This window comes from Mobula hypostoma, chromosome 1 (genome assembly GCF_963921235.1).
Source record: "Mobula hypostoma chromosome 1, sMobHyp1.1, whole genome shotgun sequence".
NCBI lineage: Eukaryota > Metazoa > Chordata > Chondrichthyes > Myliobatiformes > Myliobatidae > Mobula > Mobula hypostoma.
This window is the reverse complement of record NC_086097.1, coordinates 26,253,042-26,269,717: the sequence shown is the minus strand read 5'-3', so window position 1 is coordinate 26,269,717 and position 16,676 is coordinate 26,253,042. Positions and strand designations below refer to the sequence as shown.

At 42.9% G+C, this 16,676-nt stretch overlaps 1 protein-coding gene across 9 annotated transcripts in view; it reads left to right on the top strand.

Annotated features, from left to right (window-relative positions):
• The window catches only part of foxn3 (forkhead box N3), a 408,734-nt gene extending 392,499 nt beyond the window's left edge, over positions 1-16,235 (top strand). For 6 of the 9 annotated variants that reach the window (XM_063044950.1, XM_063044954.1, XM_063044967.1 and 3 more), the window contains 2 exons: positions 8,088-8,196; positions 14,024-16,235. In XM_063044950.1, coding sequence (XP_062901020.1) covers positions 8,088-8,196; positions 14,024-14,573 — 659 coding nt within the window. In that variant the 3' untranslated portion in view covers positions 14,574-16,235. The remainder of the gene's footprint in view (positions 1-8,087; positions 8,197-14,023) is intronic. The other 3 variants (XM_063044941.1, XM_063044991.1, XM_063044933.1) reach the window with 1 other exon arrangement.
• Positions 16,236-16,676: the final 441 nt, after the last annotated feature.

The following is a 16,676-nucleotide window of genomic DNA, read 5'->3' as shown; positions in this document are numbered from 1 at the left end:
TTATGAGACTGATCTATGAGTAGGTTAAAATATTGGCACAAAATCATGGGCAAGGGGCCTGCACTATTCTATTCTTTGTTCTGTATTTGAATGGGAGATTTTTATTTTACCTATGAAGTAATGTTTCATAAAAGTATTTACTTTTTTATGAAACTGTTTGCATCCAGAATATAACTGATTAAAGTACATTGTGCTAGGATAAATGTAACATCACTAACTTTTGGAGTGTTGATAAAAGATTGCTGATGCAGGTACTTGTCTTGCACCCAGGGTTTCATCAGCATTACAAACATCCAGCACAATGTAGTTCTTACTGTCGGTTTAATTGTACTGAAAAGGAGGAGATTGTATTTCATTCTTTATTTGTGCCAAATATTTCACTTCAGTTAACGGTAGGCACTATTTCAAATTCAGCTTTATGATCATTAGTTTTTAGTTTTGAAAGATATGTACTTTAATAAATGATGAAGTCATAATGGCATATAATAAGTGATTTTGAATATGCCACAACACTATATTCTTGATCCATTAGGAGTATATTATACTTTATGGTGTACCACAGTGGTTAAACTACGATATGAGAGCTGACTAACAATCCTGACACCCGAGTTCAAATCTCGTTAAATCAGAATCATGTTTATTATCACTGACGTACGTCATGAAATATGTTGTTTTGTGGCAGCTGTACAGTGCAATATATTAAAAAATACTCCTACGTTACAATAAGAAATATAATGAATCAACAGTGCAATAAGCGAGTGAAGGAGTGAGGTAGTGTTCATGGACCATTCGGAAATCTCATGGTAGAGGGGAAAAGCTGTTCTAAAACACGGAGTGTGTGCATTCATGCCCCTGTACCTCCTCCCTAATGAGACGAGGGCAAGGGTTGTATAGTGAGTGTTGTTAATGATGGTCCTTCATAATGTCGTCGTAGAATTTAAATTCAGTTAATAATCTGGAATAAATACCAACTCGTCTGAGCAATGTTGAGCTGTGAAAAGTAACTGATGGTTGTTAAAACCCATCTGGTTCAGGATTTTCTTTGAGAGAGTTTTCCTATCCAGCCTGATCCACATGTTACTCCCAATCCACCCTCTGTGGTTGGCTCTTAACTGGGACAGGAATGGTATCAAGCTGATGTTGAAGGTCAAGGACATCATGGAAGGAGTGTGTCTGAGACTTTGACAAACTTCTGTAGATGCACAATGAGGAGTATCCTCATTGATTGCATCACAACCTGGTATGGAATTACTAATGCCTAAGAATCAAAAAGCCTACAAAAAGTGGTGGATACAGCCCAGGTTTCACAGGAAAAGCACTTCCCACCTTTGAGCACAAGGAACCCTGCCACAAGAAAGCAGCATCCATCATCAAGGATCCCTGCCATCCAGGCCATGCTCTCTTCTCGCTGCTGCCATTGGGAAGGAGGTACAGGAGCCTCAGGTCCCACACCACCAGGTTCAGGAACAGTTATTATTCTTAAACCATCAGGCTCCTGAACCACCATGGATAACTTCACTCATGTCGGCATTGAACTGATCACTGAACACAACCTCTGGACTCATTGTCAATACTCTACAACTCATGTTCTCAGTATTATTTATTTATTTTGTTTCTGTATAGTTGGTCTTCTTTTGAACATTGGTTGCCTTCAAGAAAATGTTTCTCAGGGTAGCATATGGTGATGCATTGGCACTTTGATAATAAGTTCACTTTGAACTTTGAGACCCAGCCACCTTCCATTCACCATAAGGTCAGAACTGGAGATAATCAACTCTATATGCAATACATCAGCAAGTGAGGTGAATAGATCCAGAAATCCTCAGTCAATCTCCCTGCACAGCAGTTCCAGGCCAAGGTGGGTCATCTGGTACGTCTGTACCTCAACTGTGTCAATGGGCAGTGCATTAAATTCCCTCACTTCTCCCTGCATCTGCAGCATCTCTGCTGTAAGTTTTACCTAACTTAAGGTCCAAGTCGAGTTTATTGCTGTGTGTGCAGGTATGGTGAGGTACAGGCACAATGAAAACGTGTACCGCACGCACACAGGTTCAGAACGACACATAGAACATAAATTACACACAAACTGCATAAATTATGCAAGATAGTGAGGGAAGAAGATTGCAGAACAAGACATTAGTGCAGAAACACAATCAGAGACAGGGGCATGGTAGTGCAAGAGGTAGTATGTAATGTTATGTTGCTGAGGCAGGGTTAGGTTAGGATTGTGCAGATTGGTTCAAGAATCTGTTGGAAAGTACCTAATCCTGAACCTGGTGGTGGCCCCTATTTATTTGGGGATTAGCCTAGAGATTAGCAGGAGAATAAAAAAAAGTTTTAATTAATTTTGTTTCTCAAAATACTTCAAAGTCGAGTTTACCGTCGTATGGCAAGTGGATTGAATATCAGAGGCATTTAAAAACTTCTAAATAACAGTTCTAGATTAGATTGGAGAGATTAGCTTTATTTGTCACATGTACGTCAAAACATACAGTGAAATGCAACATTTGTGTCAAATCAAATCAGCAAGGGTTGTACTGGGCAGCCTACAAGTGTTGCCATGCTTCTGACATCACTTCCTGTTTCACTCCCAGTTCTGTCTCCTGCCAAAGGCTGCAGGGACCAAATGGGAACGGGACTTTAGTAAACCCTCTTAAATCTACTCCTTACTGAGAACTCGTGTTGCCTGATTCCTAATTTCGAAGGGTCAGCGCAGTGGCAACACACACAAAATGCTGAAGGAATGCAGCGGGTCAAGTAGAAGCTATGGCGAGGAATAAGAGTCAATGTGTCAGAGCGAGAGCCTTCATCAGGACTGGAATGGAAGGGAGAAGAAGGTGGGGAAAACAAGGAGTACAAGCTGGCAGGTGACAAGTGAGCCAGGTTGGTGGGAAGGTAGTAGGGTTGCCAACTTTCTCACTCCCAAATAAGGGACAAAAGTAGCAGTCAAATACGGGACACTTGTGTTTACCCCGAGAAAGACTACCATGACCATGAAGCCTTGCACAGGCACCTGTGTGCACGTACGTAACATGCGCATGCGTGTATGTTCTGATTTTTTTTCTACAAATCGGTTTTGGCTTAATCTTGCCGATTCTATTAAGTGAAACTACACTGTACATACAGTATTTCTACTTTATATAGGCTGTATATTTATCGTATCATTCCTGCTTTTACTATATGTTAGTGTTATTTTAGGTTTTATGTGTTATTTGGTATGATTTGGTAAGGTTATTTTTTGGGTCTGGGAATGCTGAAAAATCTTTCCCATATAAATTAATGGTAATTGCTTCTTCGCTTTACGCCATTTCAGCACAAAAAGTTTCATAGGAACGCTCTACCTTAGCGGGGGAAATATGGGACAAGGGCGGTCCCATATGGGACAAACCAATTTAGCTCAATATACGGGATGTCCTGGCTAATACGGGACAGTTGGCAACCCTAGAAGCTAGGTGGGTGGGGGAGGGGTAATGAAGTGAGAAGCTGGGAGGTGAAGGGTGGAAAAGGTGAAGATGAAGGAATGTGATAAAGGAGAGTGGAACATGGGAGAAAGGGAGGGCAGGTGGGTATCTGAGGGAAGTGACAGGCAGGTGAGAAGGGAAAAGGTAAGAGGGGGACCAGAATGGGGAACAGAAGAAGAGAGAAGGGGGAGGTCAAAGTAAAATTTATCATCAGAATACATACATAACACCACATACAACCCTGAGATTCTTTTTTCTGCGGGCATACTTAGCAAATCTGTAGAACAGTAACTGTAAACATCAGGAACTATAAACAAACTGTGCAAATGCAGATATAAATAAATAGCAACAAATAATGAACATGAAATAACAATATAACAGAGTCCTTAAAAGAATGTAGCTATCCACTTTTGTTCAAGAGCCTGATGGTTGAGGGGTAGTAACTGCTCTTCAACCTGGTTATGCGAGTCCTGAGGCACCTGTACCTCCTACCTGATGGCAGCAGCGAGAAAAGAGGATGGTCTGCGTGGTGAGGATTTTTGATGATGGATGCTGCTTTTCTACAGCAACGTTTAATGTAGATGTGCTCAATGGTTGGGAGGGTCTTACCCGTGATGTACTGGGCCGTGGCGGAAAAAATTACCGGAAGTTAGAGAAATTGCTGTTCATACTGTCGGATTGGACCTTACCCAGGAGGAATATAAAGTGTTGTTCTTCCCATCATTGTGGTAGTAGAGGGGGCCATAGACCAGCATGTCGGAATGGGAGTGAGGATTGGAATTAAAATGGTTGACTGTAGGGCAATCCTCCTTGTTGTGAAGGGAGTGAAATTGCTCAACGAAGTAGTCCCCAAATCTTTGTCGGGTCTTACCGATGTGAAGGAGGCTGCACCAAGAACACGAGACACGCTAGATGGAGACCCAGAATGCAAGTCAGGCTGGTGATGCAAATCCATTTTGAGTTGGCCCATTCAGTTCTGTGATGCAGTAAATTATTTCCTTCATTTGGTTTAAACATCTGCTCCTATTTTCATGTGTGTTCCAACCTAAAAATTTGAATTCAGTTTAATTCCAAAAGAAAATTAATCACCCAAAGGAAATTGTTAGTCAAAATAGAAAGTTGTTGTCTCAGAGGATGACTTATGGTGGATGATGAATGGTCTTCCAATTTGGAGACGTGGGATAAACTCCAGCCCCAGAGGAGAAGATAAGTCTCCTTTCATTAGTTGTTGCCAACAGCACAAAATGTAAGGCATATTGTGATTTGATTCCATCTTAATTCCCATTGAATTTCATCCCTGGTGCAAAAGGTTGGCAGCTAATAATTAACATGCATCCACTCAGTGGCTACTTTATTAGGTACCTCCTGGGTGTATGTTCGTGATCTTCTGCTGCTGTAGTCTATCTCCTTCAAGGTTCGATGTGTTGTGTGTTCAGAGATGCTCTTCTGCACACCACTGTGGTAGTGCATGGTTTATTTGAGTTGCTCTCACCTTCCCATCAGCTTGAACTAGTCTGGCCACTCCCCTCTGGCCTCTCATTAACAAGGCGTTCTCACCCACAGAACTGCCGCTCACTGGATGTTTTTGCACCATTCTCGGTAAACTCTAGAGACTGTTGTGCATGAAAATCCCAGGAAATCAGCCATTTCTGAGATACTCAAACCACCCCATGTGGCACCAATAGCCATTCAGCAGTCATAATCACTTGACTACGCTTGCATGCTTTCATGCATTGAGTTGCTGCCACATGATTGGCTGCTTAGATGTTTGCATTAAGAGCAGGTGTACAGGTGTTCCAAAAAAGTGGCAACTAAGTGTATAGGAATGAACTCTGGTTAAAGAAGAAGGACTATGAGTTCAGTTCTTTCAAAAAAAAACGGATATAGCATAGTTTCCAAAAACTTGCTGGAAGGAATTATTTGCTAGTGTCAGGAGAAGAAATGTCTAATTTTTGTGGATTGGAAAGTATTTTTCATAAATTTAGTACATTGTATCTCTTGTGTGACTAGCTCTGTTCAATCTACATTCATTATCTTCATAAATACAAGGAGTTCTGCAAATGCTGGAAATCCAGAGTAACACACACAAAATGCTGGAGGAACTCAGCAGGTCAGGCAGCATCGATGGAAATGAATAAACATGACATTTTGGACGAAGACCCTTTATCAGGACAAGGAGAGCTGGTCTTGGTGTCCACTGTTGCTCCCGTGATTTTTCAGACTCCCTTTAAAGTGAAGTACATTGTTTAGCGTCCCTTAGAAACCTTATTGTGGATTTTAGGAAGGCTGTTGATTCAAATACAGATTAAGATTGCAGAATCAGATTTATTTATAATATGTACCTCGAAACATACAGTTAAATGCATCATTTGTGTTAACAACCAACACAAAGGAAGGATGTGGTGGAGGCGGAAGCGATAGGGTATTTTAAGAGACTCCTGGATGGATGCATGGAGCTTAGAAAAATAGAGGGTTATGGGTAAAGCCTCGGTAGTTCTAAGGTGGGGACATGTTCAGCACAGCTTTGTGGGCCGAAGGGCCTGTACTGTGCTGTACGTTTTCTATGTTTCAATCCTCATTGGTTTGCTGGCACAAAGTCCATGCACTGGCCTTCATGCGTGGAGCGAAGGCCTAGACTGCAGCCTGTCCTCTCACTCCCCCACATACCTGTCCCTAAACTCTAACATGATCTTTAACTCAGATCTATTTATCACGTAAGGTACGTAGAGACATACAGTGAAATGTGTCATTTGGCTCAATGAGGAAGTGAGCTAAGGATGTGCTGGGGGCAGCCGAGAAGTGGCACTCCACAGTCTGGTGCCAACATAGTGTGCCCAGCATGTTCAGCAGAAGAACACAGAAAAATAAGAAAGAACAGCAGCGAAATGAGCCCTGTTCCTCCCTCCCAGCCACATAGCCCCCACCACTTACACACAAGGACTGTCCACCAACTGTTGTCATAGCAGGGATCTAATTATATCAGGCCAATAAGATACAGGAGCCGCAATGGGCCATTCAACCTGATGAGTCTGCTGCACCATTCGGTCATGGCTGATCTACTATTTCTCTCAACCCCATTCTCCTGCCTTCTCCCCGTGACCTTTGACCTCCATATTAATCAAGAACCGTTCCCCCAAGCAGCTTTTGGGCCAAGGCCCCTCATCAGGTCCACCTCACATCCGGTAGGTGGTGATGTGAAAGGACACAGAATGATCTCCACGCAGGGAACGGAGAGATAGCACTGTCCAAGTCCCATAACTAAGCAACTGCATCAGCCTCCCAAAAGACGACTCTCTACACTAACCAGTTCATTGCTGCAGGAGAGTTAAAGATAAAGTATTACATTAGCTTGATTTGTCACACATACATTGAAACATGTAGTGAAATGCGTCATTTTGCATCGATGACTAACACCAGTCGATTGTTCTGGGGGCAGCCCACAAGTGGCGCCAACAGAGCGTGTCTACAACTTGCTAACCACAAACATGTACCTCTTTGGAATGTGGGTGGAAGCCAGAGCACTTGGAAGAAATCCACGGGGGCATGGGGAGAACGTCGTAAATTCCTTACAGACCACAGCAGGAATTGGAACACTGATCTTACCGCTGGTGCTGTAAAGTATTACACTAAACACTAGACCAACATGACACCTGTGGTGGACAGGGATTTGTGTCAGTCTTCTGGTATAGCAGCAGGGTTCGATGCCAGGTCCAGGAGCAACGAATTTAACACTTTAGGCACTGCTCTCATATACTCTGGTGTAAGCAGTGTAGCAGTTTCACTAATTTTGTTAAAATTAAATGAGCACTGATTAGGAAAATCCTTCAGAGAACTTTAATATATTAATTCAAGTCTACACTTCGCATAGAGACTGAACACTTTTCTTTCAGAAATGTCCAAATCAGAACTAATGCACAGATACCTATTGACAGTACATCAATTAACCTGCATGCTGAACAATAGGTAATCTCCAGGAGCCTCAAGCACAGTGCGGACTGAGAATGAAAATGCTATTCATTTCTACAAAAGTTAAAATATTTATATTCACTCTGATATTGACTCACATATTCAGATGAAAGACAGCCTGAATACAGTGAATGTTAGTAAAGTAATATTAAATTTGCTGGAGGGCAAGAAAATGAGGGGACATCTTTGAGGTGCACAACATTTTGAGGGGTATAGATGAGGTGAATGCATGCAGACATTTTCACGAGGTTGGGTGAGACTAGAACTCGGTGTCATGGGTTTAGGGTGAAAGATGAAATATTTAAGGGGAATTTCTTCATGCGGAGGGTAATGCAAATGTAGATCGAGCTGCCAACAGAAGCAGTAGATGCAGGTTCAGTGGTAACATTTGAAAGATGCATGGTGCGTGGCTGGGAATGGTATTGAGGGCTGTGGTCGGGGCGCAGGTAGATGGCATTGGACAGGCTGGCCCAAACAAAATGGGCTGAAGCATCTGTTTCCATGTTCTAGTGATCTATGACTCTGAAGCAAACCCGTGGGCATTTTTTGCCTCTAATGGGAGCGTGTCAATGGAATTAACTCCATTCAGTTCTGGACGTGAGAACTTGATTTCATGTTGCTTTGAATTCCCCTGTAATGCTGTAGTCTTCTGTTTTCCAGATGCTGTGGGAGTTATGCCAAACGGAGGTCGAGCGTACAACCGAGGGTCGTTCATGGGGATGAAACCACTGCCGATTAACACCATTGGAAGCATGGCTGCTGCCGTAAGGTAATCAGCACCTTAGTACATCTTCAGTCTCCTGATCTCCCCATTGATTCTAAAACTCGACATGGCAACACTAAAACGACAAAAGATTTAGGGTGTAAATAAATTGTCCCGCAGCAGTAATTGGTAGAAGTTTGGGGGAGTTTGCCACTGAAAACTAATCATGTTCAATTTCTCCCACAGCTACAAATTTTATGCCTGTCTAGTTGGAAAAAGTTGCTTTGGATGCCTGATATATTTAAAGTCAAACATATAATTGTTTGTATCTTAAAATACTACTTCTAATGAATATTTTTTCCATATTCAGTACTATAAAAATAAGCTTTCAATAAGTTACTAACAATATTTTTTTTCATTTTAATTTGGTTCATTTAACACTTACTTACCAAAATTGAATAGCATCAAAAGCCAACATAGAGGTAAGGAACCTGCCATCACTACAGCCCAGAAGCAGGCTTTCAACCTGTCTAGTCTGTGCCAGGCGGTTAACCTCCCAATCCCAACGCCACGCACACAGGTCATAGCCCTCCATGCCTCTCCCATCTATGTACCTGTCCGAACTTCTCTTAAACATTACAATTAAACCCGCATCCACTTCTCCCGCCGGCACTTCGTTCCACACTCAGACCACGCTCTGAGTGAAGACGTTCCCCCTCATATTCCCCTTAAATATTTTGCTCAACCTGCTTGCATTTAACTGATCTATACCCCTCATAATTTTGTATACTCCTATAAGATCACCCCTCATTCTCAGCCCCCAGGAAAATAAAAGTCCTAACCTATTCAACTTTTCCCTATATCTCAGGTTCTCAAGTCCCAGCAACGACCTTGTGAATTTTCTCTGCACTCTTTCAATCTTATTGGTATCTTTCCTGTAAGTAGGTCACCAGAACTGCACACAATCATTTCAGTGAGCGTAAAGATTAACATAGAACATAGAATAGTACAGCACAGTACAGGCCCTTCGGCCCACAACGTTGTGCTGACCCTCAAACCCTGCCTCCCATATAAGCCCCCACCTTAAATTCCTCCGTATACCTGTCTAGTAGTCTCTTAAACTTCACTAGTGTATCTGCCTCTACCTCTGACTCAGGCAGTGCATTCCACACACCAACCACTCTCTAAGTAAAAAACCTTCCTCTAATATCCCCCTTGAACTTCCCACCCCTTACCTTAAAGCCATGTCCTCTTGTATTGAGCAGTGGTGCCCTGGGGAAGAGGCGCTGGCTATCCACTCTATCTATTCCTCTTATTATCTTGTATACCTCTATCATGTCTCCTCTCATCCTCCTTCTTTCCAAAGAGTAAAGCCCTAGCTCCCTTAATCTCTGATCATAATGCATACTCTGTAAACCAGGCAGCATCCTGGTAAATCTCCTCTGTACCCTTTCCAATGTTTCCACATCCTTCCTATAGTGAGGTGACCAGAACTGGACACAGTACTCCAAGTGTGGCCTAACCAGAGTTTTATAGAGCTGCATCATTACATCGCGACTCTTAAACTGTATCCCTCGACTTATGAAAGCTAACACCCCATAAGCTTTCTTAACTACCCTATCCACCTGTGAGGCAACTTTCAGGGATCTGTGGACATGTACCCCGAGATCCCTCTGCTCCTCCACACTACCAAGTATCCTGCCATTTACTTTGTACTCTGCCTTGGAGTTTGTCCTTCCAATGTGTACCACCTCACACTTTTCTGGGTTGAACTCCATCTGCCACTTCTCAGCCCACTTATGCATCCTATCAATGTCTCTCTGCAATCTTTGACAATCCTCTACACTATCTACAACACCACCAACCTTTGTGTCGTCTGCAAACTTGCCAATCCACCCTTCTACCCCCACATCCAAGTCGTTAATAAAAATCACGAAAAGTAGAGGTCCCAGAACAGATCCTTGTGGGACACCACTAGTCACAATCCTCCAATCTGAATGTACTCCCTCCACCACCACCCTCTGCCTTCTGCAGGCAAGCCAATTCTGAATCCACCTGGCCAAACTTCCCTGGAACCCATGCCTTCTAACTTTCTGAATAAGCCTACCGTGTGGAACCTTGTCAAATGCCTTACTAAAATCCATATAGATCACAACCACTGCACTACCCTCATCTATATGCCTGGTCACCTCCTCAAAGAACTCTATCAGGCTTGTTCGACACGATCTGCCCTTCACAAAGCCATGCTGACTGTCCCTGATCAGACCATGATTCTCTAAATGCCTATAGATCCTATCTCTAAGAATCTTTTCCAGCAGCTTTCCCACCACAGACGTAAGGCTCACTGGTCTATAATTACCTGGACTATCCCTACTACCTTTTTTGAACAAGGGGACAACATTCACCTCCCTCCAGTCCTCCGGTACCATTCCTGTGGACAATGAGGACATAAAGATCCTAGCCAGAGGCTCAGCAATCTCTTCTCTCGCCTCCTGGAGCAGCCTGGGGAATATTCCGTCAGGCCCCGGGGACTTATCTGTCCTAATGTATTTTAACAACTCCAACACCTCCTCTCCCTTAATATCAACATGCTCCAGAACATCAACCTCACTCATATTGTCCTCACCATCATCAAGTTCCCTCTCATTGGTGAATACCGAAGAGAAGTATTCATTGAGGACCTCGCTCACTTCCACAGCCTCCAGGCACATCTTCCCACCTTTATCTCTAATTGGTCCTACCTTCACTCCTGTCATCCTTTTTTTCTTCACATAATTGAAGAATGCCTTGGGGTTTTCCTTTACCTTACTCGCCAAGGCCTTCTCATGCCCCCTTCTTGCTCTTCTCAGCCCCTTCTTAAGCTCCTTTCTTGCTTCCCTATATTCCTCAATAGACCCATCTGATCCTTGCTTCCTAAACCTCATGTATGCTGCCTTCTCCCACCTGACTAGATTTTCCACCTCACTTGTCACCCATGGTTCTTTCACCCTACCATTCTTTATCTTCCTCACTGGGACAAATTTATCCCTAACATCCCGCAAGAGATCTCTAAACATCGACCACATGTCCATAGTACATTTCCCTGCAAAAACATCATCTCAATTCACACCCGCAAGTTCTAGCCTTATAGCCTCATAACTTGCCTTTCCCCAATTAAAAATTTTCCTGTCCTCTCTGATTCTATCCTTTTCCATGATAATGCTGAAGGCCAGGGAGCGGTGGTCACTGTCCCCCAGATGCTCACCCACTGAGAGATCTGTGACCTGACCCGGTTCATTACCTAGTACTAGATCTAGTGTGGCATTCCCCCAGTCGGCCTGTCCACATACTATGACAGGAATCCGTCCTGGACACACTTAACAAACTAATCGTGTTAGCCTTAACACGATAGACCAAAGGCCCATTTCTTTGCTGTACATCTCTGTCTCAGAGATAGTTGTTTATTTGTCCAAATTTGTCCAAATTGTTTATTTGTTTATTTATTCACCAGACAGTAGGTGATGTCTTTGTCATCTGCTGACTCATACTCAGCCCAACACTCCACTTCAGGGTTGTTCCAGAGGCACCAAAAGAGACCATTAGTCCAAACGGCATAGGAGCAGAATTAGATTATTTGGCCTATCAACTATCCTCCGCCATTCAATCACATCTGATTTATTACACTCTCAACTCCACTTTCTTGCCTTGTCCCCATAACTTTTGACACCCTTACTAATCAAGAACCTATCAACCTCCACTTTAAGTATACCCAATGTCATGGCCTCCACAACCGTCTGTGGCAGTGTATTCCAGAGATTCACCACTATCTGGTTAAAGAAATTCTTCCTCATCTCTGTTCTAAACGGATGTCCTTGTCTTCTGCGGCCAAGTCCTGGAGGGTGAGAGGTGACTTGGTAGAGATATACAAGATGATAAGAAGCAAATACAGTGGACTGCCAGAGACTTTCCCCGGGGCTGAAATGGCTAATGTGAGGTGGCAGAACTTGAAGGTGATAAGAGAAATGTATAGGGAGGATGTCAGAGGTGGGAATTTTACACAGAATGCAGTGGGTGCATGGAATCTGCCAGAGTAGAGGCAGGTACACCAGGGGCATTTAGGTAACTCTTAGATAACCACATGAGTGATAGAAAAATAGAGGGTTATGTAGGTGGGAAGGGTTAGATTGTTAAAAGGCTGGCACAGCATTGTGGGGTAACCTTCTATGTTCTAAATAATGAGCATTTCATGTAAATTATTTTATTTGCATTAACAGTAACCTAAAAACCAGAATTGAAATTCTGTTTCTACGCCTTATGGTCATCGAATAGGTTTATTATAACTGATACCTAACATATGTCACAAAATTTGGGGTTTTGCAGCAGTAGCACAATGCGATACATAAAAAATTACAATAACAAATTTAAAACGTAAGTATGTAGCACAAAGACAGAGCAAAATAGAGAGCAACACACACAAAATGCTGGAGGAACTCAGCAGGCCAGGCAGCATCTATGGACAAAAGTACAGTCGATGATTCCTGCTAAAGGGTCTCGGGCCAAAATATCGACTGTACTTTTTTTCCATAGATGCTGCCTGGCCTGCTGAGTTCCCTCAGCATTTTGTGTGTGTTACTCAAATTTCTGGTATCTGCAGTTTTTCTCTTGTTTGTGCAAAATAGAGAGATTGGGTTCATGGACTGTTCAGAAATCTGATGGTGAAGGGGGAAAAAATCAATTTCTTCCTCCCTGTCCACCCATCCTCCCCCAGCTATCATTAACAGGTGAGGGGCATACGGTGCAGTTTAAGTGTTATAAAATGAGAAATGCATCTTTGGTCTTCCCAAGCACTTTTCTGGGGTTGCTCTTCATGATGTGAATGTTCTGTGCCTGGGAGTTGGGAGGTCATCTACAATGCATCAGGGAGCCTGATTTAAATGAATGGTCATAGCAAAAGGTTTCTCAGGACTCTGGATGTCAAGGATAAAGAGTCAGGAGTCAAGAAGACATGAAATATATAGTTTTTACCAGGACAAGCAGAGAACCAGAGACACAGGAGATTGGAATCTGTAGCAACAGTTTCCAGGCAGGAAACTGTTGTGAATAAAAAGGCACAGATGGTTGACAAAGAATTATTATTTTCCTTTGTTTAGAGTCAAAAAGATTCCCTTTCAAAATGAAGCCTACAAAACAGTTGGGACTGGAGACTTCTCAACTCCAGTTGCTGTCATGGTCATTCATTGAAATTTATTTATCACATGTACATTGAAACATTTAGTGAATTACGTCTGCGTTAACGCCCAACACAACCTAAGGATGTGCTGGGGTCAGCACCACATATCCTGACACAAATATAGCATGTCCACAACGTTCAACACAAGAATAACAGCAGAAAAACAAAATAACTAACAGCAAAACAAACCCCTTTTCCACCTCCCCTGTCACCCACCCACACAGCCAAACCTCCAACCCCAGCACAGACCCCCCGGGTCTCCAACCTCCAATCCTTGGCACCAGACTCACAGACATTGGGCCTCTGACCTCTGATCTCTGGCCACACCGGCCCAGGGGCTCTGACTACTCAGGCAGACCAACAAGTTGCCATTTGTCTTGGCAGAGGCATCTTAGAAGTTTATGTTTTTTTTGGATTATTTTGCTTTTATAACAATTTAAAATTGCTTATAAGGATGCAACCCTTAGATAGAACTTTCCCATGAGCAAAGGGAGATCCTAAAACCTAACCTTTTCCCATGGAAAATTTTCAGAAGTACTGCCAATTGGGAAGTGCAGACTAGCATTCCCACTAGTACATTTAGTTCTATGATTACATTGTGCAACAGTACACAGTTGTTGAACATATTACTGTGTGGCGCTTTAATGAGCTAATTGGCCTGTCTTTTATTTTAAACTCCTTCAGGAACGGAATTGTGAACTGTCGGATGCGAAATGACAGCGAACAATCCTGTGGCTCCCCGGTCGTCAGCAACGACCCTAAAGATGACCACAACTACAGCGTGGCAAAATCATCTTCCAATCACAGGAGTACGTCCCCGACCAGCGACTCGACATCCTCTTCCTCCGCTGACGACCACTATGAGTTTGCCGCAAAGGTCAGCCACAATGGGAGCGAGGGCAGCGAAGCCAGCTACCACAGCCACGAGAGCTACAGTGAGACAGAAGACGAGGAGAGAAAAAACAAAAAGGAAACCAAGGATTCCTTAGCTGACAGTGGGTACTTGTCTCAGCACACAAAACGGCAACACCTGGCAAAAGCAAAAAAACACGCAACTGAAACACTGCCACTTAAAAAGAGGCGTACAGAGAAACCGCCGGAGAGCGATGATGAGGAGATGAAAGAGGCAGCAGGTTCTCTCCTGCACTTGGCAGGGATCCGCTCGTGTTTGGATAACATCACAAACCGCACTTCAAAAGGGCAGAAAGAGCAGCAACATTCAGCAAAAAATTAAGACTAATGCACAGCCTCTTTAAGAATTGTTGGCAGAAATTTATTTTCTTTCAGCACGTCAGGTGAATTATAATGATTTGTGGCAATATCAGCAATCACTTTGTTTTCCTATTTTAAGCCCCCTTGAGTTTTTATATAAATATATATGAAAATAATTTTGTTTAAGGAGATTGAAGCCATAGCAGAACTTTTACTGACACTCAGCTAATTTGCAAAAGCTTTTCATTGACTGATAACAAAAGCCAAAATCACTGCACCTCTCTCTCTCCCTCTCTCTCTCTCTCTCTCTCTCTCTCTCTCTCTCTCTCTCTCTCTCTCTCTCTCTCTCCCTCTCCCCCCACTTTCTCTCTCTCTCTTCACCCCTCCAACCCCTCCATTATTTCAGTCCTATTACACAGGTGCATGCAGGACTCATGCTGATACCTATGGAGTTTGCATTGCGATTCCCGCGATGCTCTAACAAGACGGTGACAGACTGCTCAGGTTCAGCTTTACTGAATGACAGCCAGCCCGAGCGGTAAAACGCAAGTCATGGCAACTGGATAAAATGGAAGCAAAATAATGTGTGCCAGCTAAGACCGCGATGGATCCAACTGCACTTAGAATACCAGAGACCTGGTCCTTTTGACTGTGGAGCAGATGACTGCCGTGATTATCGGAGATAGCAAAACAAAAAATGGGAAAACTGTCTAAAGCAAGAAAAGAGTCCTGCTCTTGGCCAATTTCATATTTTTTTTTGTCTTCTCAAACCACACACACACACGCACGCACACACTCTCACACACACACACTCTCTCACACACACACACACTCTCTCACACACACTCACACACTCTCATACACAGTCACACACTCTCACACACAGTCACACACTCACACACTCTCATACACACCACACTCTAAGCCATATGCCTGATGGACGGCACTACGTGCAAAGAGAAAGAAAATACACCGCCTTTTTGAAACTGCCTGAGTGATGTGAGAGCAATCAAGTCTTGCAAAGATGTTGATAATCAAGCGATAACAAGTTAGCGATACTAATCCATTCTGACAGATCAGAATGTTTAGCCTGGCCACAATGAAGAAGACAGCAACAAAACAAAAAGCTCTAAAACCTGCCAATAGTATTATTCTGAAACAGAATTGCTTAACAGTGATATCGGTGAGCTCTTCCACTGCCCTGGAACTGAAGTAAGCAGTTTCTCTCTCTCAGTCAGGATAAGTGTAGAATAAAAGATTTTGGAATATAACCGATTTAGCCAGCAGGATTATCCAATCCATGTTGCATGGGTTCTTTGAACAAAAACATTGTTTTTTATTCAAAGACAATAAAAGAGTTCATGTAAGGTAAATAATGTATTTAGCATGAGCATGAATTATTTTCATATAAATATAGAAAATAGAGAAAAGGCTATGCCTCTAATTTTTAAGCCCTTAGGCCTAGATTTTTTTTTGATGCAGGTGATAAGGTTTAACCTTTTTTTCAGGGAAAAAAAACTGACTGTTGGGGAACTTACACTGCAATATGAAGACTTCACATTTCCGGTAGGGCTTGGATGGTTGAATATACTGCCTTGTCTGCACATTTTGGGCCCCCAAAACAGTATTGTTAAATATAAATGCTAGTAACAATACCACTAAACACGGTCTCCCAGTACAGGGTAAGGAGGGTAGTGGGGTGGGAGGGGGGAATAAGTCTCTGTTCTCACCGAGTCAGTAGTGAGTGTGCATGAGTATCTGTTCTCCTTAAAATTATCTGCTAAATATTGGGGTAGAGTGATGTATTGAATATCAATATCATATATTGGCAATGCATCCTAAAACAGCACCTAGCAGTGCTGGTCATTATAGCAATCAGACATAACTATCTCAATCAGCTTGTTTTGGTCCTCCAATCCTGTTTTGTCAGATTTTAGGTGAGTAGACAAAACCTAAAAGTGCAACATTATTTTGGCAGTGCTGAATTCCTAATCATTTAATTGACATCTCCTATGGCAGAACTCAAAGAAGAAACAGCCCAAATGGTCAGAAAGTCACACTGCTTGTTGGTCAAATCTGCTGTGACATTGCCTCAAGATCTGGTGACTGACTACCCCCTCCCATG